At 50.1% G+C, this 22658-nt stretch overlaps 1 protein-coding gene across 1 annotated transcript in view; it reads left to right on the forward strand.

Moving 5' to 3' along the window:
• Positions 1 to 7270: 7270 nt before the first annotated feature.
• The window catches only part of OC90 (otoconin 90), a gene marked incomplete at both ends in the record, with an annotated part of 31109 nt that continues 15721 nt past the window's right edge, over positions 7271 to 22658 (forward strand). Inside the window, 9 exons of the mRNA XM_080800196.1 lie at positions 7271 to 7481; positions 10432 to 10836; positions 11964 to 12029; positions 13358 to 13414; positions 15472 to 15646; positions 18686 to 18798; positions 20645 to 20773; positions 20930 to 20971; positions 22189 to 22239. Coding sequence (XP_080656322.1) covers positions 7271 to 7481; positions 10432 to 10836; positions 11964 to 12029; positions 13358 to 13414; positions 15472 to 15646; positions 18686 to 18798; positions 20645 to 20773; positions 20930 to 20971; positions 22189 to 22239 — 1249 coding nt within the window. The remainder of the gene's footprint in view (positions 7482 to 10431; positions 10837 to 11963; positions 12030 to 13357; positions 13415 to 15471; positions 15647 to 18685; positions 18799 to 20644; positions 20774 to 20929; positions 20972 to 22188; positions 22240 to 22658) is intronic.

The raw sequence follows: 22658 nt of genomic DNA on the forward strand, positions 1-22658 counted from the left end.
GGCCCAGGAGCACCTGGGCACCAGCTTCCGGCTGTCCTCTCTAGTGAGGCTGCAGGGGCAGCACTGAGTTCTTCCAGCAATGACACATGACAATACATATGAAGTATTGTCAACCAGAAAGTTTCACCCAAGCCATGGAGTCCACAGTTTTAACTGGGGATCGGCCTGTAGGCATAAAGTGCCCACATAGCTGACTTCAGTTACTTAGTCTCCAGGCTCTCCAAAGAAGAGGTCTCCGGAGGACTCCAGTGGTCACAGCGACATGGTGTGACCCAAGGCCCCTGCTATAAATCACATTGTTGACTTAGAGTCTAAGTCTGGCATGGCCCAAAACTCCAGGTGGACAGACACTCTTGTAGGGCAGGAGATTCCAAAGGTTCAGAGGTTAGCCCCAGGAGCTGTTCAAGGACTAGACTTTTCTTTGGCAGATGTAGGGTTCAAACGCCCGAGTCCTGCTGAGTCAACCCTTGCCTGCACACCTAGAGGCAAAGGTGTCCCCTTTAGTCAAATCAGGTCCCTTCTAACCTCATCCAAGTCTACAGCTGCTCCAACAACCCTGTGAATGACAAGTCTTCCTGCAGAGCATTCCTGAGCAGGCTTGATTTTTCTGTGGCCGTCGGTGGACCCCCCCCAGTTCCTCACTGCTGTGTCTGGAGCTCTGGCTCCACTCTCTGGCTGCCCATCCATCAGTTTCCCACCTTTGTGATCGATGCCTGCCCCGGGGAAGAAAATTCACTTTCCGTTTACAGTCCAAGTTGAACCAATTTTCCCCCATTGGAAGACACTTAAGGGCCCTTGGTCTGACTCCCTGTGAACAACAAAGCTCTTGGAAAGGTAGACCTTGAACTTTGGAGAGAGAAGCCACTAGACACTTCCCTCTCTGATCACACACAAATTCATTTTTAATCTCCAGAACACTCCAGAGACCCTCAAATTCATGCAAATGTTAAGCTCAGGAATGCCTGTTGTCATGACTCTTGGGCCTGCAGAAGGCCCTCTAGTCTGCAAAGCTGAGCAGGACCCAGTAAATCCACTAGGACAAAGAGACCCATATCTGGATAGGAATCAAGAAAACAGCATCTTTTATCAAGTGTGGGTTAATCTAACTAGACCTTCTCTAATGGATAATGTTTATATTAATGAAGGATCTTTGGCAAGAAAAGATCCCAGACATCCCTCAAAAAGTAATTTATCATCAGAGGAGGGGGACAAATGACTTGGTCCCAACACCCTGGCTAGTCACTTGTGGGGAAAGCCTTAGGGATAACGACTGAGCATGGCTAACTTTGAAAAGCCCACGTGTGGAGGTCCTCGGAGGCCCATGGAGGAGTCTGACCTTGCCGCAAAGACAAAGGTTCAGAGGTCCACACAAGACCAGTTTTCTAGGGTCACACCATCTGTCATAACAGCAGTAGCAGCAGGACGAAAACAGGACCCAAGAGCAAACTGACCAGAGCCTGGAGTTCACGGTTTGCTGGAGGTCAAAGGGAGGTTTGACCCCTCCTGAGGTTAGTAAGTCTCTATTTGGGGTGTGCTTAGGGCAATGATGAGGCCTCAGGGGGTGCTGCCACACTAGAGTTCTTGGTGATTTGTGCATATGTGGCCATCAGGGGTTCCCTGAGGAGGTAAAAATGATGGGGCAGTTACTACGTGCCTGCTGGTGGAGGAGACTGCGTTTACATGTGTAACATCACCAAACAGGAGGCAAAGGCACAGGTGCATTCCTGTCTGTTTCATTCATGCCCAAAATGCAAACCAAAGGGGCAGGAGCAAGGGAAGTGAGTAGGAAGGAGAGGGGAGGGAGGAAGGGGAGGCAGGAATTTTGGCACAAAGCCATCTAGCCTGTTGACCTATCAGTTTAGAGATGAGGGGTCTCCTGTGCTGGTGGGTGAAGACTGGGGCGGCGTAGCTTAGCTTGTCATCCGTGCTCATAAGACACTGAACAATAACTAATGACCTATGAACAAAAGCTTCCATGCAAAAGGGCAACTAATTATTTGCAGAAGCCTTCTGGTGGATTCTGTAAAGCCTCAGGTCCCCCAGATTTAATGGTCAGATGAGCCCCTGTGTTCCCACAGGTGAGTGGGAGGTGAACCATTTGGAGTGCTTGCAGCCAGGTGACCCTGTCAGCTACAAATGATCCCATCACCGAGAGCTCTGACAAACGCCCTCACCTCAGCACCAGCTGTCCTGACTGCCGTGAGTGTAGGATTAGCAGATCAGCTGTGGCGGTATAGCTGTAGGGACGAGAGGGACACAATCCCATAAAAACACATGTGGCACCTAACAACGCTCAGTAGATGTTTGCTCTCCTTCTTAAGATCTGGAAAGGAAACCTGAAATTCTGGAGGATCTAGGATCACAAGCCCCTCCACGCACTGGCTTGCCTTGTTTGTACAGTCCCACTGGGGTCATCCGCATGAAATGCACATGGGAGCCAAGCCTGAGCGGCAGCAGGTCAGCATCCCATGCTAATGAGTGAGCAGGGCTAGCACCTGACCCTCGCATGTCTGATTATAAAACCCCGTCTCACCCCACCCCACAACTGGGGCAGGAAACCCCTGAAGGAAAGAGGCATCGAATTCCCAGGCCTTAGGTCAGGAACATATAAGAAGGACACCCCAGAGATCTTCTTGGGGAAGAATTAACTAGAGCAGACAAAGCCAGCCCTTCTCCTTGTGGGAGAGCCCATGCGACTTTCATCGACTTTCATCGGTCTTTCATCCCCCAGAGTTCCCCTGATGACCCTGAGACACAATCCCTGGGCCTCCAGGCCTTTGAGATGAGGTGGGGGATGGGGAACAGGGGAGCCATTGTTCTCTGATTAAAGCCTGGGTCTCCTCTGAGGAGCAAGATGGGCCTCTTAATAGGGAGCCTCACCTGCTCCAAGCCATAGCATTAGGGTGTCCTCCTCCCCCTCAGAGGCCTCCCACCTGCCAATCTGCACAAAAGGCCATCCTCTCCATGTGAGAAGGGGAGGGGGATCACGTGACTAAGGGTCTTCCCTTGGGGTATAAAGGGCACAGTCACCATCTTGTTCAAAGCCGAGCATCGTTCATCCACCTGCTCCCAAGTGGGACCTTCACGGTAGGCACCCCCTTTCTCCTAATGGGTAAGGAGCCAAAGAGGGCAGGAGGGAGGGACGGAGGGAGAGAGGGAGGGAGGGAAGGTTGGAGGGATGAGGGAAGGGAGCTACCGATGGCGGAAGAGAGGGAGGGAGGGTGTGCTCTCCGGATGCCTGAGACCTGGATGCTAACTCGTCCAGGATGGAGCTAGAAACCAAATGCGCTCTGCCCTTACATGAATGAGGAGATGTGATGCCAGAGGGACATCACCTGCTCAATGTACCGGGGGAAAAATCCACTACATCACATCAGAAAGGGTCCTGCAATCCTGTGTGAGCCGCTGTCTCTCTCTAGGGCACCTAGTGTGAAAATACGGTAATCATCAGTTATGGGCCAGTCTGCCTGAGCTCAGTACACGGTAGGCACGGTGCCCCCTTTAACCCTCATGGCACCATGATGAAGAACCACCATCCGGGCATTTTGCTGCCCAGAAAAACGAGTTCCAAGCAGCTTTGGTACCTGGCTCAGGGCACTCAGTATGTAAAAGCCAGAGCCTTCCCCACATCCTCACCCCCGGCCTGTCCACTAGAAAACCTTTGCTCTTAGATGCTTCCCACACTGCATCAGGATGCATGAGTCATGCATCAGGAGCCAGGTGGACGGGCCAGGACCCCAGATAGTGCCTGCAGACCAAGGCAAGGTGCGGGGAGCCCTCATTCCCACAAGGACAGTCAGGTTCACTGTCAGCCCCAGAGGCCTCCTTCGGTAAAGAAAGAAGAGGTGGTTCTTCCTCCAGATGGACACAGCCCCACACCCAAGATCACCTGGCTTGGCCAATAGACGGCTGCTGGACTTCAGCAGGGGCCCGGGGCCCCCTCACCTGGAGACCCTAGTGTGCATGTCCCAGATTCGGGTCTCCCTCGCCAGTGTGCGGTGCTGACCCTGTGCTGTCACCTCTGGTTGTCACCCAGATCTCCCTCTCTTGTTTCTCAGCTAGGGACTGTCACCTGCAGCGTCACACCACACCCCGGCCGGTGGCCGGCCACTCTGAGGGGCCTCCCTGAGCAACCATTACCTAAAATCATGACAGTTGTACAGTGAATGATGCCTAGGCTGCTTGTTGGGGGTTTAACGCTCCGGATGGCGGTTTCTGGTGGGTACCATACGTGCTCGGAGACTTGTGTTGAACCAGCCGGCTCTGTTTGAACTCTGCGTCTGGGGCTGCCGTGGCCTTCCTCCACCTCTCCGAGCCTCAGTCCCCCACGTGGAAAGTGAGACGTGTGCCAGGAAGGGTCCTGGCGAGCCAGTCCAAAGCGTAAGCTTGGTGGCTCACCTGACCAAAAGAACGACTCCATAAATGTAAGGCAGTGTTTAAAGGAAGAATGTCCTGGAGTGTATAACTCACTTTGCTTTTAAGTGTGGTAAAACATACATACTATAAAATTTAGCATTTGGACGATTTTTAAGTGTGTGGTTCTGTAGTGTTACGTGCATTCATGTGTTGTCACCATGACCACCATCCATCTCCAGACCCTTCTCATCTTCCCAGCCGAATCTCTGTCCCCGTCCAACAATGACCCCGTCCTCCTCCCTGCCCGCCCCTGGGAGCCTGCTTTAAAAAAAAATACATCAGAGCTCAGTCATGATTTTGTCTGTAATAAAGTCACTTTTGCTCATTTGCCTTCTGATAAATACACACTTGAAAATCCAATCAACATATTTGCAGTTCCCACGACCGTCACCCTCAGCCTGTCTTCTAGGCCTGTCTGGACAACCTGGGGGTCAGCCTCCCTGAAGGGAGTGTCGTGGGAGCAAAGGAACAGCATCCACTGTGCAAAACCGACCACCCTCCTTCATTTCACCAGACAGGGGCTTCCACTCAAATGGGGAACGGGGGTCTTTATTGCAATGGCTGCTGTTTCTGGAGCCTTTACTGTAGGCCGAACGCAGTGGCTATAGTTATGAGTGTTTCTGAGCCACTTCTCCCCATCACGCACTGACGCCAGTGCCCTGGGTGGAGGAGATCATTCCGTCCCCACAGTGGCCTCGGAAGCAGTACTGTTCTCATAATGAGCTCTGGACATTTGGGAAGTGAGACACTCGAACCATAAAGGGCCAGTCTCTAAGGCTCAGTGAAATCATCTGTTAAATGAGTTTGAGCACGATGGTCCCAGCGCCTTCTCTGAGGTCAGGCATCCTAGCATTCTCCCACGGCTTGCTGGCGACAATAGCAAATCAGACTTAGTGAGTGCAAGGGTGGCGACACGGGTCTGACTTCAGTGGGTGTGACCTGCTGGAACGCCTTCAGCCACTGAAGTTGCCGTGGAGTTGCCACGGCAGCCGCTGTGCATCTGGAGATGTCCCAGAGCTGGCCCTGCATTTTCAGTCTGGTTTCACGGCCTTGGTCACAAGTCATTCAGATCCAAATCTCTGCAGAAGAATCAGAGAGCCCGTCCAACCATTAACGTAAACTGCTTAGGAATTTATGTGGCTACCAAAAGTTAAAGCAGAGCAGCACACCCATCCGATGATAGCCAGAGTACAAGGAGATGACTGAGCTGAGCACAAATCCCCAAGAACTCACGTTCTGCCCTTTATGGGCAGAGGCTGGGCTAGGCCCTGGGGAAGGTTCACACGGCAATGATTCTACAAGCTACAGATGTCTTCTCCTCTGGGACACCTTCCCCAATATCAATCCCTGCCTACAAGTTACAGTGGCCCACCATGACCCTGGGGACATCTGCTGGGGCACCAGAACACGGGGCAGCCTTTGCCTCTGGGAGAACAAACTGCAGAAAGTGCTCCTTCCTCCAGGTTGATGCAGCCCTGCAGAGGGCAAGCTTGGGAGTTGAGCACTGGTTGCATTTCAACCCATATGGGCTCCCTGGTGCAACACCTTTGCATAGTGGACAGCATGTACAACCCTATCCAGCAGCCAGGTGTGCCAACCAGGGTAGCATGACCATCGTGTATTATCATTCACACTTCATTCTAAAAACCTCCTTTACAGCAGAATATGCACAAGTCAACCACCCATATGACAGTCTTTATGGAGTTATATTCCCCGGGGAGCTAAGATTATTCTAAGATCTCTCTGGTCTTCAATGTTTTTCCTTCCCTGTTAATACATGGTTGACCTGCTTGAGTGCATTAAGTGCCTTCAGAAGTTAAATATTTGCTGAGCTGCTCAGGTCGCTGGGCAGTGACGATTGCAAGGTGGTAGGTCCTTGAACCCTGCCCCTTTGCCCCGCACCCCGCCCTGGAAGAATTACCTTTTGAACCCTGGGACTGCAACCAAGTATTCAAACTGCTCCTAAACTTCAGGAAGGGAAGGAAGGCGGAGCCCCGGCGGAGAAGCATTGTTTGCTAGCAGGCAGCGCCACCATGCGGTCGCCAAATTTATTCCTAGGTCAACTGATGGCAGGAAGGCTCCAAGTCAAACTGCTAAAGGTAAATATTCCGAACGCCGCTGATGGCCCAGTGTATGGGGCTTTTTACAGTTCAGTCTACAAGTCAAACTATAGCACGTGTTTAACTGCCTCCCTTCCCCATTAGTCTGTGAACAACTCACAGATAAGGAGTATTTTCTCCCTCTCTTCGCATTCCCGGATCCTTGCAATGTGCCTGACATACAATAAATGACCACTGGGAAAATGAATAACAACATGAGACCAGATCTGTGTCCTCATGGGGTGCCTGGTTAAGTTTCCGCCTTACAGACAGATGGACTGAATCGCAGAGAAAGAATGTGATCTGATTGTCACTGGTTACCGCTGGTGAGTGGCAAAGCTGGGACAGAAACCCTTTCAGGGCTCCTTCCTGTTTCTGTACCGCATGGTGGGACACAGAGCTCCTGCTGGTTCTTATTTCCCGGATCTCTGAAAACATCCTCATCATATTCCGCTGACTTCTCTCCCAGGAGGCCGATCCAGTCGATGCCTTGGCTCCCAGCCTTTGCCCTCCCGCTATGTTTGTGCTTCTCCTCCTAAGTATGCTGACAGCCCTGCATGGTGGTGAGTAATGGCATTTTATACGGAATTTCCGGCTTGGTCTATAATTAATATGAACAGGGGGTAGGATTGTCAAATGTCATCTGATTTGCTTATTACTACTTTTATCCCCTTGCCTAGGAGTGATGGAAATCAAACAGTAATGGTAAGCTACAAGTTTAGTTCAGCTGATCCTTTGAGCACCCTATCCAGGGCATGAAGTGTGGGGTGGGCGATGAGGTGGAGATCCAACAAGATCTAACAGCACTAAAGGCACCGCTGGGTGGCCAGTTGGCAGCCATCCCTCTCCCTGAGAGCGCATCCCCTCTTCTCTTTGCCCATGGACCACTGTTCTGCGTTCGCTGGTTTCCTCGGAGTGAGGGTGTCAGCCTTCTTGACATGCAGCAGCTCCCTTTCCCCTATGTCGGTGAGTCTGTTGGAGAGGCAAACACTTCAACCCCACATTGTAGGGTCCCCGCCCCACCAAAGCCTGAGGACACCTGAGCAAGCTCCTTGGCAGCCAGGGTAGTCGTTTCGAGTTTGCATGGAGTTGTGGCTACAAATCTGAGACTTCTGGCTCCTTCTTATTTTCCTTTTTGTGGGCACATTGGTGCAAGTCTCAAACACCCCAACTCACTTCTTTCCTTCCTACAGCTGCTCAGGCTCCGCTGTGACTGATCTCCTTTATCCAGACATTTTCTCTTTCCCTCCTCCTGTTCAGGTCAGCTCGGGACCAACACGCTGAGCCTCCCTCTTGACGGTTCCCTTCTAAGCTCAATAGTGAGGGTGAACCACAGTGAATCCACCAATATTGTTGACAATTTATTGGGACCAGGACCCAAGTTAGTGGATTTGCAGTGGTTTCCATGTTCCCCGGAATCTTGTGAGCAGAAATGACAGCACTTCCCGGAAGATGGCAAGTCTTTCCTTCAGGTCCCAGTGCTCCCAAACACCATCCCAGACCTTCCCTGCTGGACAGGTGGACAGCCACTTCCAGAAGGTGCTGGCTTTCTGTTGATTATTGAGTTTCTTCAAGGATGACTTTTTTTCTTATTAAAACCATTTTGTCATGATATGAGTTTCCCAGGGATGGTGCTGCCGGGCTGATGTGCCGGGGCCCAATCAAATTCCTACTACGGTCTTCACTCTTACCCCCAAAGCCCATTCTTCTACTTTTTCAAACTTACTCTCTCTTTTAACTGACCTTTTCCTTTTCCAAAACAATACATTTCCTTTCGATCAAAATTACCCCTTCAACACCCGCCAGACACCTTTTACACATATCTTTAAATGTTTTATTTCTCTATAAGATTGAGGCAATGGTCTCCTGATATTATAAATGGTCACAAGCATTTATGCATCTGTCCTGGTAGGTTTTATTCTCAGACACAAGCAGCGAGAGTCCAAAAATTATAGCCAAGAAAGTTTAGGTGCAAACATACGCATGTCCTTGTGGATTTAAATGTGCCATACCCGCAGCCCCAACTTTGCAGGTCTGAGTGTGTGACCCCCACAGAGAAAACACTGCCCACCCAACAAATGCACCACATCTTGATCCAGGCACTACAGGCAGAAAGGACTGTTTCTAAGGCAATGAGATTAGGAAGGGGGAGAGATCAGATGCTGTGCCAGTGAAGGCGGGGCGTTCCTGCTCTCTTTTGGGTCTGGGGAGCCCTTGGCAAGGCCAGCAGGGAGGAATCCATCAGAAGAGTCCTGTGAACCCCAGGAAGAGGTACACGGAGGATCACCTGCGGAGACACTGGCTGAGAGCCAGTGCAAACCCTGCCTGGGGCTTCAGAGCCCCCCACCTGCAGAACCGGGGCTCTGCTCGACACCTCGCAGCTGTGCCCCAGGCTATCTGACTCCTATTTCAAGGCAAGGTTTTGGGTGTGTTGGCAATGTGGAGGGTCTCTGTGCCCTACCAGGCCTCTCTTTGGGGTGCTTCTTGGTCCCTGTGGCAGGAATGGGAGCAACCTCTATGTTTGCCTCCTCACACACACCCAGGCTGCCCTCCCTCCTGTCTTCGCTGAGAGCTGGCTCATGACTTCAAAAGGCAGGCATTGGCCAGTGGGTTGGTGATCGAGCCCGTGTTAGGAGAGGGAAATCCCCTTCTACCTACACCACATGCTTCCTTCATCGGAGAGCTCTGCACCAGCCCACAACACACAGCAAAATTCGTTCTCACTCCCCATGGTTCTCTGCATGTCGATCTTCCAGGATCTCTGGGAACAGGGGCTGGGTAAAGGTAGGTTTTGTATATCTCTGGTTGATCTTCTGGGTAGAACACTTCACACTATGAAATACCACTCATAACCACCAATAGATCTCATCTTTCCACAACCTCAACAGGACATCTCCTAATTTCGCTTAAACTTTACAAGGCTGGGACTCTGATTCTAGTGGGCCATCACTCATTGTCTGATAAACTGACCATTTGATGGCATGGTTCAACCACTGTGTGCTCATTTGGTCATTAAACACTGAAGTGTGCTTTAATGTGTCAGTGGGCTGAGCCTCAATACGTTCCTAATGTAGTGGGGGAAACAGTCACAGAAACAGATCATTCCAACGTGGGGTCCTAAGTGCAGTGAGAGAAGGATGCCTGTGCATTACAGAAGCCAGGGAAGGTGTCCTTACCCCAGCCTGTGTTGGAGTTCCAGTAGGACGTCTTGAACTTTGCATGGAATCCAAAAACATAAGTCAGTAACGCAAAAGGGAGCAGGTCCCCCAGGCTCGGGGCACAGCACAAGCCAAGCCAGGTTGGTAAGAAGTAGTTTAGTGTCTGAAAAATGATAATCATCTCAGAAGCATGAGGTTCAAAGAGGGAAATGTTTTGGCAGAGCTAGGCAGGGCAAGTGGGGGGTAGCCTTAGGTGCTGAGGCAGAAGCAGCTAGATCTTCCTCCATGGGTCTTGGCTTTACTGCAACAGCAGAATGTGCCCCACGGCACTGGGCACAGCACTGGGTTTGAGGGGATGTCTGCAAAACTGAGCCTGGAACAGGACGAAAGCTAGCTCCCTTCCCTAGTGCAGCACTCCTACAAAGCCAGAACTCTCCCATCCCCGCAGAATTCTCACCCACCCCCACTGCCACCCCTCTGGAGCCAACTCAATCAGCCATTTCAAATCCAGGACACTACTTTCATTGCTAATGAAATGTGTGGGTGTCAACACCCTGAAAGTACCATGGGTGGGGGTAGGGGGCACACATCCTTGTTAGCTGCTTCCCAGTGAGCAGACCATCTCTACCTGCCAGGATTGCCAAGGAGATACCAAAGAAGTAATCACTGAGGACCAGGCAATATTTCACAGTTGCTGCTTAAGTGGGCAGCAGATATTCTCAGCTGTTGGCTGATATGCTAATTAAATCATTCCTGAGGCCAAATACGGAACGCACCGGCACAATTTTGTGGGCTCTGTGATGGGGCTTACCTGGAGCTGAAGGAAGTCCTGGGTCTCCCCACCTTCTCAGCACCGGCAGGGCACTTCCCTGTGCAGCCCAGGGCTCTTGAGCTGGAGGGAATGCCCCAGTGGGACCATCCCTCCGTGTTTAATGGTGAGAAATCCGGACCACCAGAGAGGCTGCTCCTGGCCATAGCCACCGAGCACATCCGGCTGGGTGGACTTTGTCATGAGGAAGGGCTGGGGTCCGGTGCCCAGGAGGCTGCTGCCTCCCCCTCCAACCTGGCCCAGGAGGGCCTGATAGCAGAGGTCCTGGGGGCTGCCTGGACCCAGGGCAAGCCCACAGGGTTTGTAGGTTGGAAGAGTGCTCTCCTGCAGACAAGTACCTGCTGAAGTCGCCTGTGTCCCCAAGATTAGTCCATGGTGATGAGGAGGAGGTGGATGAGGAAATGAGGTCCAGGTGGTGCAAACCACTTGTTAGTGTGGAGGGGAAGGAGGCAGTGAGTGGACGAAGTTGGTATAATAGTCATAACAACGAGGAATGGACTAGGGTAACATTCCCGCGTTCGCGGCACACCTGTCAAGGCTACTCAATCCACTCTTAGATGCTTCTTTGATCCATGATGTCAGATTTTTTTTAAAGATTTTATTTATTTATTTGAGAGAGCGCGAGAAAGAGAGAGCGTGCGCACATGAGCGGGGAGACGGGCAGAGGGAGGGGGAGAAGCCGAATCCCTAGTGAGCAGGGAGCTCTACAAAGGTCTGGATCCCAGGACCATGGGACCAAGACCTGAGCAGAAGGCAGACGCTCAATCCACTGAGCCATGCAGGCGCCCCCATGTGGTCAGATCTTGCAGGCTCAGGTTCATCTACCGTCGCACCATCGCTCCAGCCCCTCCGGATTCCTGCAGACCCCTTGCTTCCGATTGAGCATTCAAGGCCCCTGGCAACACAGTCCAGCCCAGTGACCAAGTCTGGGAAAAGGTCAAGTCCCACTGGCTCCCTGTCTGAATATCTCACGCAATTCAAAACGTGCATCCTTTTACCATGCCTCCACTGTGGAAAAATGCAGGGTAGGGGGCTGCGTCTCAGCATTCGTGGACCCCTAACAGCCATTGATCATTTTGCACACTGATAGTGTGAGAAATGTGAAAGTGTTAGAAAGCCCTGTCCTTAATGATAAGCTCCCTGGGGGCGGGTGGCCTCTCCTTGTCCGCACCATTCTTTCAAGACATTCCAATCACACATGTGATCTAAATTAAGTTGGTGTGCTTCCTATGCAACAACAGCGTCAAGATGAGTCCCCAAACTTCTCCATCCTCCACCAGAAGGCTACTCTTAAGGCCAACCCATTTGAAATACTGAGGCCACCTTATTTTCATCAGAGACCCAGCACACAGCAGGTTCTAGAAAAATATACATAAAATTGAATTTACCTGCATCCCCTCGCCTCCTGACTGCCCCAAGTAGCAGTGCTCCTGCTAACCCTTCTCTCCTCCTTGATCATAGGGGGCCACCCTTTGGACACCCCACACCTTCCACAGGAGCTGCCTCCAGGACTGTCAAAAAATATCAGTAAGGATTCTTTGAACGTTTCTTAGGCGACCTCATGGGGTAGAAACTTGTCTAGGATACTGGCAGGGAGAATGACCCCTTCTAAATACAGCACTCACTGCTGGGGCTCTTGTAGGCAAAGACATTCAAATAAAACTCCAAAGCCTCCCCCTCCACTGTCCCCCCTGTGTATACCCATCCCTGCTTTGTCCTCTGAGACAAAGTATTACAACTTCCATCAAAACATGAAGGTCAGCTGAAAGGGGAACAGAGGACGGAAGTAAATGGGCTGGTTGTGAGGGTTAGATGGTCACAGTATTTCAGCTTCAAATTGAGCTGTGAGCCACCTAGAAGGCAAGATGAAAAGAGAAAGACGATGTATTCCTGGGCTCTACTGATAAGAAAGGAGGACCTATAATTGTTCCTTTGGGAAGGGGAGGTTTTCCTGGTGATAGACTGTAGAGATTTTTCAGGTGGGTTCCTAGCTGGGTACTGCTGAAGACCATGATGCATAGTGAACCGGCTGGTCGTTGTTACTCCTGAATTTAGGGTTCATTTCCCACCTTGCAGAGAGGCAGGCTGAGTCAACCAAGTTCTTTGTGCATGAGCTCGTGCAAGGAAAGTGATCGGTCTCACCCAGACTCACATGACCATCTGACCTCTCTCAAAAATGCCATCGGCCCCATGGGAAGTGTAACACCCAGGCCAAAGAGAACTTCTAGTAGATGCTAAGACTCACAGGTCACACTTGGCACTTGGAAGGATCAAGGCCAGGAAGCCCCGGATGCCATCAGGCCATGCCCGTCATTCCTTTTCAACAAGAGTGGCCGTGGGGGTGATCCACACATCTCCCTGCCCCCAGATAGCAGCTCCGGTATAAGGGAATGGGGCTCCCATGGGGCAGCCACAGGACCCGCCCTGGCCTAGAAGCTTGTCTCTATTGGAACTAGTATCTCTAGTAACAGTTTCATAGGTATAATTTCTGGGATGCCCAGAAAAGACATGCTTCAGTTGCAAGAGTTATCACACTAAGGGAGCCCCAGACAATGACTTCCCGCCAGGTGTTTATAGTTTGCCCATGGTCCCTGCCAAGGCCAGACACACCTTACCATCCGGGGTCCTTTGTAGCACTGAGCAATGTTGCCTGGTAACACAGTTCCCGGCTCATCTTCTCGGGTCTCCATGGTAACCTGTGCTACTAGAAAGTTAGTCCAAGGTCAAATCTATCCTTAGAGAAAGAGAAAGGATTTTGCTTACTCTTCACCGGGGTGGGCCAGAGCAAGGGATCAGGGCAGGGGGGAGGGGAGAAACCACAGCTCTCTGATTTGTTTTCTCTACCTTCCACTTAGATATCACATCCTTCCCTGGGGTGTTTAAAAATGTGGAAAGTGTGGCTGCCATTTTTGGTAAGTTAAATACTAAAGTGCTTCTATCCACCCGGTGTCAGGGCATGGGGTGAGCGTGGGAAATCTAAGCAGAAATCTTAGGGCCTTGGGCTCCCCTGCTCCCACCACCCCAGCAAACTCTGAGCCTTGTGGATCCAGGTCCGATGCGAGGAGTGGTGTCTTTTATTGCAGGGTGAGTCACCCAGCTGCCAAGCACCTTCATAGTCCTTACTTCCTGGGTCCCGACCACACCACAACCTGACTGGGAAGGGAAAGGTACCCCTGTTGCACAGCAGGGGTCACAAGGGGGTAGCTCCCCTCTGTGCCCAGACCTCCCAGACCCTGTTAGTCCCTTCCACCAAAGTTGTTGGATTTTTTCTGCCCAACGATTAAATATACATGATAAAATATACATACATAAAACCTAAAAATGCCAAAGAGTGTCAAGTATTCCATTTCTCAATTATGTATCTATCATGTGACCAGCGATTGCCAGGCACCACGATGGGTCCCATCAATGCTTTCCAGAAGTGGCCCCCAAGTAAGGCTGTCACAGGATTGACAGGAGCAAGGAGTGCCGAGCTGTTATTGGATTAGACAGTGCTGGCCAGAGGTCACTAAGTGCAGGTGCCCCATACGTTTTTGAATGAAAATGCATTTTTATATAAACACACACACACACGTGCACACACACACACACACACACGCCCCTTATAGTGACTTTTTCCTTCAGTACAGAATAATTTCTTTCTTTTTCTGATTAAGCTATGTGGAAATAAAACACAGGAAAGGAAGTTTGAATGGAGTAGGAAAAACTAGAACAGTCTGAATGAAACTAGTCTTTGCAAACCAGTCCTTGACCTCTCCACGTTCCCCCACATGTGACCCCGTGCATTACAATCAGAGCTGTGGGGTTACCCCCTTAGCACTTAACAGTCCTCTAACAGTCCTCCAGTCAGAAAGGCCTAGAAGAGGGAGGGTGAGCATGCAGCTTAAAGTAAAAAACAAAAACAAAAAGCAAACAGGAAATCATTCTCTTGCCAGTTTTGTTTGCAAGAGCATTCTTGTTTAGGGCAAATCATTACCACTGGTTGATACTTAAGGCAGATCACTGACCTTCCTTTTCCTTATCTGTGAAATAGCAGTGACCAAAGAGCACCTGCCTTGCAGGATAACATGAAGTTTATGGGATGATGGACCAAGTGAATGTTTTCTAAAACGTGACTCATTAACAATCTTAACCATAGTGCTATTTTAAGCACATAGCTCAGTTTCTGCCACACAGTAGGGGGCCCAAATGACTAATGTCTGTATCCCTTCTCTGCCTGCAGGGGGTTATAGTTCCCCAGTGCTGGGACTGTATCGTTTGGGATCCATTCCACAGACCCACAGGGACTTAAATAACAGACATTTAATTATCCCATAGAAGCTGAAAGCACCAGGATTGGTGCAGTAATTCAATGCAGACATCAGGGACCCAGGGGGCTCATTCTTTCCTCACTGTTATAGCTAAGCCTGCTGGCTTTTCAACGTTAGACTCTGGGCCTCATGGTGGCAAAGTGGTTGCTGCAGTCCCAGCCAGTATATCCTTACCCCTATTTAAGGAAGGAGAAAGGGGTAGCTCAAAAGGATCTCTTTACATGCCGTTATTCTTTATTATGAAAGAAATAATTCCCAAAAGCCTCTAACAGACTTCCCCTTAAGTTGACACAGATCTGGGTCACATGCTCAGTAGCAGGCGACTCACTGTCATGGAAGCTGGGATTAGCGTGACCAGCTGAGAATGAGCATGTGTCAAACACCCACAGGGACTTAGGGGGAGGCTCGCCTCCCCTGAGTCCCTTTCAGCTTTGTGGAGAAGGGAGAATGATTAAATGACTGTTTGTTAGGGGGACAGCCAATAGGGACCACAGCTTATAAACCTGCCTCCCTTCAATTGTCCGGAGCAGCTGTGAGTACACAGTAGGGGTTTAATAGGTTGCTGAGGTGTGGGAAGTCCCAGATACAGGGGCTCCTTCCTTGACCCTGGTTCCCAGTCCCCACACTGCTGTCCCCTCCCTGCTGCCCTCTCCCCACAGACTGCCTGGGCTCCCACTTCACCTGGCTGCAGGCTGTCTTCACCAACTTCCCCGCGCTGCTCCAGTTCGTGAGTGGTATGAAGTGTGTGGCTGGTCTCTGTCCCCGGGACTTCGAGGACTATGGCTGTGCCTGCAGGTTTGAGGTGGAGGGGCTGCCGGTGGACGAGTCTGACAGGTGAGCCACACCCACAGGTGAGCAGTCAAAGGCCTAGCTGGGACCTGGGCAGAGCATAGGTGTGGAAAGCTTTCAGGATATGTCTTGATTCTCCTTACCTGCAGGGTTACTGGTGGTCTCAGCTTTAAAGTGCAATGTACTTTGTGATCTTCTCACATCCTGGACTTGTCCGATGTGCAGAATTTCTGTGTAGGGTTTCTCCAAGTTGGGTCCTCCGGGATCAGAACCACCTGGATGCTTGCTAAAATGCAGATTCCGGGGATGCCTAAGTGGCTTAGTCAGTTAAGCATCTGCCTTTGACTCAGGTCATGATCCCAGGGTCCTGGGATTAAGTCCCAAAGGGGGGTTAGGGGGGTGTCCTTTCTCAGCAGGGAGCCTGCTTCTCCCTCTGCCCGATGCTCCCCTGCTGCACTCTCTCTTTGTCTCCCTCTCCCTCTCTCTCTCTGGCAAATAAATAAACAAAATCTTTAAAATGCAGACTCTAGGGACCCATCACAGACCTACCGACTAAGACTACATCTACCTAGACCCTGGAAGTCTGAATTTCAGACAAGCTCCCTGGTGACTCATAAACATGACAGAATTATTCTTTATTCAGACAGTCTTGGCCAGCAGAGGAAAGCAACCATGCAGGTTTCTGTTTAATTTTCCACAAACATGCACGAATAACATTTGAACATTGTGCTTAATATAAGCAGAATACTATCCCCACTTCAAAAAGGTAAACACCTAGCAAGGAATACAGAGAAGGTACAAGGGGTCAGTAAAGATGTGTGCCCTCAGTATTCACAGGGAGGGGAAATTAACACAAGAGATCCACTTTCGCACATCAGATTAGCAATAAAATTTAAAATCTGAGAAACATCGAGTGTCAACAAGGATCTGGCAAATAGATACTGGCAGTGGGAAGGTCAGTTGGAAAAATTGGGTAGAATCTGTGTGTTACGGTGTGTTACCTATGACCCTGTAACTCTGGCTCTCTGCTCCTTACAGATGGGGTGACCCCTGGGCGAGTTACATCATTTCTTTGTGTTCCAGTTTCTTCCTCTGTAAAATGGAGGAATAAAACCTTCTTCATAGAATTGTTATTTAGGATTAAATGACCAAGTACACAGTACAGTGACTGGGACTCTGCCGGGTTATTGAGTTCACTTACTGAGAGTATTAGCGATTGGCAGCAACAGTAACAGGAATAGTAGGGCTCTAATAGGTAGTGGTGACAGTGGAAGTAACAGTCATAGTAGTAGTCACAGTAGGACTGTAGTAGTAGTAGTAGCAATAGCAGCAGTAACTGTTGTCATAGTAGGTATAGTAGTATTAATACTAACAGTAATGGTAGTTGCAGTAATAGTAACACCAGCAGCAGTATTTGCAGCAATAGTAGAAATATTAGTAATGCTGTAGAAATAATAGTAGTAATAACAGCAGTAACAGTTATCATAGTAGCTGTAGTAGTATTGATAGTGATGGTAGTAATAGCAACAGCAGCCGCAGTATTACTGGCAGTTGTAAAGTACTAGCAGAGCTGTAGTAGTGATAGTAATGGTAGTAATAACAGTAATTTCAGCCATAGTGGCGGCAGCAGCAGTAGGAGGAAAGCAGGAATTTGAACCCATATCTTCCTGTACTCTGGGATCCATGGCCCTGCCTCACTGTTGTGATACCTGTGCCCAAAGCCAGTGTGATGGAAGGTGTGCTCTCATAGAACTGGAAAGGAAAGTCCATTGTCCTTTGCAATAGATTGGACAGCCCTTTGTCTGCCCTGGCGTTTCCCCATTAGGATGCCCTATCTGAATGTCTTACACCCAAGGCACCAGGGCAACCTCCACGCTCTCCCAACACCTGTGCTTCCCTGTCCTGTACCTGTCACATGGGACAGTGTATGCACACGGTCTGTCTCCTGCTCCACCTAATGTCCTCTACGGGGGGTTCTGCACCATGTTATTTCTTTGCACCCCCATCATGGACCACAGCATAGTAGGGGGGCGTAGTAGGAACTCATAGTAGGCATAGTAGGAACTCAGCAAATTTACTGACTGACTAGACAGTCAACCACCAATTGCTTTTCAGTTAATTAATTAATTGGATAAAAAGGGATATATCCTTGATTGCTCAGGGATAATGGGTTTGGAATCAACAATAAATCTCTCCCATTTCCACATCTCCAAGAGAGGGTATAAGTTGCCTATGGATCAAAACAGCATTTTTCCATCTTTGGGACCACGAACAAACTGCCTCCTGGCCCCTGCTCGTTGACATTCAGAAAGAGAGAGGGTGATCCTGAATGGAGCAGAGTACCAGGACCATTTCTGGGAATATGTTTCCTTTCAGGTCCTCCCTTACCACTTTCTCTAACTATTAGAATACCTCGTCAACCTAGAAGTCAAAGAAATGAAGCAGAAATTCACTGAATGATGAAAGTACTGATGGCCCCAACCTCGCAGAGTGATGAGTCACACCCGATTTCTATGACTTCACACAGTTCAGTTGATGGGGTGCAGATTTCCAAACACCTGGAAGGCTGGCCATCTCCACCTTGAACCAGATTCAAACAATAGTCGCTATCATTTATTGAGTGCCTGCCTCAGGGCAGGATCTATATAGATGTTTTCTTGAATCTCCCAAAATTCTAGAGTTAGGTATTTTGATAAATTGAGTAGCTTGCCCAAGGCCATCACCAGCCTGTATATTTGTTCTTCTTTACATTGGTCTCTGCTGACCTCCTGTGTGCCCTGCAAGAGCCTCCTGACTCCCATTTTAGTGTCAGCCTCACTCTGTGATGGACTTTGACCTTGGCAAGTTATTGAGCCCTATGCGTCTCCATGGGTGTAAATTCCCATAATGATAATAGCATCTGCTGTGTAGGTAATATAAGTCGAATAGTGTGTGTGTGCACGTGTGTGCGTGTGTGTGTGTGTGAGAGAGAGCATTATTTGAAACAGGTCACTGCCAGGAATCATCCAGAGACACAACAGATCACAGACTCCCCTCTCTTAACCCTCCCCCCGCTCTCACTTTGACCTCCCCCACCTGCCCCAGCTGCTGCTTCCAGCACCGCAGGTGCTATGAGGAGGCCGCTGAGATGGACTGTCTCCAAGACCCTGCCAAGCTCAGCACAGATGTCAACTGCGTCAGCAAGACGATCACATGTGGTGAGCATCTCCAGGTGTCCCTGGGGACTGGGCTAAGAAAAGACAGCTCAGGAATCCCAGGCTTGGGCCAGACCAGGGTCCCCCGTCATCACCACAGCCATTAAGAACATCATCATCTGTACTCTGAGCCCCATGAGGGCTGGATCTGTGACATCTGTACCTTGCATGGAGTAGATGCACAATAAATGCTTTTTGAAATGAAAGAATAGTTGGTGGGCAGGTTATATGATTTACAGTTTTATACTGTAGCAATCCGGGGAGCCTGGGGAGGCAGATGGTTTTCTACTGACACATTGTGTGATACGGGAGCACTTACTCAACAAGTGGGAACCTCTACATAGGGAGGAGAAAACCAGCTTCAGAGATTTGTCATAAAAATTATACAATGCTTCAGTGTAAAACTGCATTACACTTGTTAAATGGAAACAACGCTAAATGTAAAACAGTTAACACCAGGACTGGCCTATGTGAAGAAGTCAGCGTTGGGAGTGGAAGAGAGGCAAGGATGGGTGAATTAGGTTTGTGGTTGCTGCTGTTTGTAAGAATCAGACATGTATAGATGCAAATCTCAGCTCTCACCACCTTACTCACCATGTGATTCGAGGGATTTTATTTTGTGTCTCTGGGCAATCCTAGCAGAAGAATTAGAAGAGACAAAGGCACAGAGGAAAGAGGTACATGGCACCTTGGGGATACTCTATGAGAGCTGCCTTTATGAACTCCTACTATGTGCCATAGTCTTTATGCCCAGCACATGTGATCGTCCCAACAATCTTGTAAAATGGGGTCACTTGTCCCAGTTTTCAGATAAGGACAGGAAAACTCAAAGAAATTAAATAACTTGCCTGAAGGCACATAAGCTGCTAAGTGGTAAAGTCGGGGTTTGAGCCCAGGTTCAACTGACCCCAAAGTCCAGGTAGCAAGGACTGGCTAAAGTATGGTGCATCGGGAAAGAGGTGAGGAGAGGCATGGGCATAGATCACTATATGGTGAACATATAGTGAAAGTACCACCTACCCATCCCTCCAGCCAGCCAGTCAAAAGATGCATACTGAGCACCTACACCATAGTGCAAGACAATCGTCTAGATACTGGGGAAATCCTGACCATCTGAAACCTCCTCCCGGCTGCCAGACTCTGGAAATATTAAAGGGCTAGAGTATGTTAACAGCGACAAGAGCCGTGGAGGAAATAAACCAGGGGAAACGTATAGAGAGAACTGCCTGGGGAAGCCTCCCTGAGCAGATGCCCAGGGAGAAAAGACTGAGACGTGAGGCAGAAGCAAGCCTGTGGCTATCAGGGAGGTACGTACACCCTTCGGCTCAAGGCGCCCAGAATGCTTGGGAAACAGGAGAGTCAGTCAGAAAGGGGGTGATGAGGTGGGAAAGAGAACAGGGACAGCAGCTTTTACATTGATTAGAAAGTTGTTGGAGGGTTTTGAAACCCCGAAAAGACATGGTTTGCCCTGAGTCTTGGAAGGCTCGTTCTAGCTCCTCGATGAGAGTGGACAGCACCAGGGGAGATGCCTCTGACATAATCTGGGCACAAGCTGTGGTACCGTGGAGGTAGGGATATGTGGTCACACTCTGAACAGGTGGAAAGTAGAGCCAATAGGATGGCCTGAAGAAGTGTCGGGTGTGAGTGTGAGGTAAGGAGTGGGCACCACTCCCAGATTGGGTGTATGCAGCCGAAGCTCACCGAGCCAGGCTGGATAACAGGAGGACGCCTGCAGAAGGAGTGTGGCCTCAGCAGGCAGATCAGGGACAGTTTGGGAGCTTGTATTACCTCTTGGGATTCCAAATGAGATTTTCCAATCTGCTCTGCTCTGCCCTTGCCCTGTGCACAGAGTCTGGGGACCCTTGTGAGCACCTGCTGTGTGCCTGCAACAAGGCTGCCATAGAATGCTTGGCTCAGTCCCGGATCAACTCTTCCCTGAACCATCTGGACACTTCCTTCTGTGTGGCTCAGCCTCCAGGTGGGAAGAACCGGGCTCTGCATCAGTGGTGGGGCTGACGAGCCGGGGCAGGAGCTGCTATGGGAGGAGTAGTTACTGTGCACCTTCAGTCCGGCACCTTCTGACACTCCCCAGACCCGCTGCTCTAAACAGGCTTTCCAATGTGTCTCTTTGCAGAGACAACCAGCACGGAAGAGCTGACGACACCTCCGCCCAGAGGTAAGGTCTTCTAGGGAAGCTGCTTTTACTTGCACCACAGCGGGGCCACTCTACAGAGGAAGCCGGTGGGTACACCCCCCTCTGCAGGGCTTGTTGGCGTGACCCACAGCACTGGCAATGTCTCTGCCTTTCCCTGGCCAAGGGGAGGCCATGAAGTCTGATAAACCCAGTTCACCCATCCAACAGCAAATGGCCCTCATGCAAACATTGTTCTTTGTCATATGAAGAGGTGTGCATTTAATCCAGTGAAGAGATAGGCCCCCATTCTTCCTCTCTTGCTCTGTGGTCACAACCCTGGTGTACGGTGTGACCAGGACCAGGTCTAGTGCTCTGACAGAGAAAGTCCTCTCTCGGCTGGTGGAGCTACTGGCCACCAAGGCCACCTGGGAGCAGACCAGCTGTCTCCCCCCTCTGCCTTCCAGAACCTGTGGCAGAGAGAGCAGCCTGGACCCCAATGGGGGTTCCTTGAAGGAGAAGCTGTTTTCTGTGTGCCTTCTTTCCAGACAGGGTGGGCTTTTAATATCTGTCTACTGAAATAAGTGATCATTCCTACTCTAAGACAGGCATCTTATGGAAAATGTGAGAGTTCTTCTGTCTGTCATTCCTGGTACACCAGTGTTCAAAGGATCTCTCAATCCCAAAGGAAAGTTCTAGGTGCATGTTGGCAGAGCACTCCTCCTTCCCAGTGCTGCAGCATGTGTTGGAGAAGCTGATATGAAGAAAAAGAAGCCGATATGTGTTTGTGTGTGTGGGCACAGGTGTGTGCTGGTGCAGGTGTGCATATGTGTGTGAGTAGGAGTGTGTGTGCGTGCGCTACCTCTATGTGTCTTCTGAGTCCGGCACTCTTTATTCTGTGCCGTCTGCCTCCCTTTGGAACAGAGGTCTTCCCATGTAGGGATGTCCCATTCCACAGCCACAAACCCTCAGGGTCTGCAGGCCTTTCATTCCCACAGTCTAGGTCTGCTAGGGTCACCTCCCCGGCCAGAACCCGGCTGGAGTCACTCCTGAGCTGGGGCCCTGCTGGACAGCCCACAACCCGGCAGATGCAGGTGGGGGCAGGAATCCCAAGACAGAAGCAGCAGCCCTAGTCTGGCAGCACCTCTCATGGCCCCTTTCCTACCTTGGTCCAGCAGTCCCAGCCTGTCCTTTGGGACTCATGGTGCTTGGTTGAGACACTGTGTTCCATCAGTCATTGATTTGGGAGTTTTCTTTTTCAGTGGTTCCCGTGGAGCTCACAGACACCAGTGCAAAGGCCCTTTCAGGAGAAGGTGAGCACAAGGGGACCGGTGTGTATTCCAAATACCTGCGTTTTGATTGTATTATCGGCCTACTGGCTGGAATTAGCTTCCCTAAAATGCCCCCTGTCCGGCTTCCTATTGAAACTGCCCTGAGATCATTCCAGAGCCACCCTTGGTTCCTTCTGACCCCCAAATCTCTTCTCTACATGCTCTGCCTCCTCCCATACCCCTACTCCTACCTCAGGAGAATCGCCAGAGGCAAGACATTCATCCTCAACTATCTGAAGGTGATTTTCAGATGTACAATAAATAATTTCTTAGCACAAGTGTGTCCCAAAAGTTGCATGGGATATACTTATACTAAAAGGTGATTGGTTGTTCATGTGAAATCTAAATTTAACCAGCCGTTCTGTATTTTTATTTGCTAAGCCTGGCAACCCTATGCCTCC

This window comes from Martes martes (assembly GCF_963455335.1).
Source record: "Martes martes genome assembly, chromosome: 4".
Lineage (NCBI taxonomy): Eukaryota > Metazoa > Chordata > Mammalia > Carnivora > Mustelidae > Martes > Martes martes.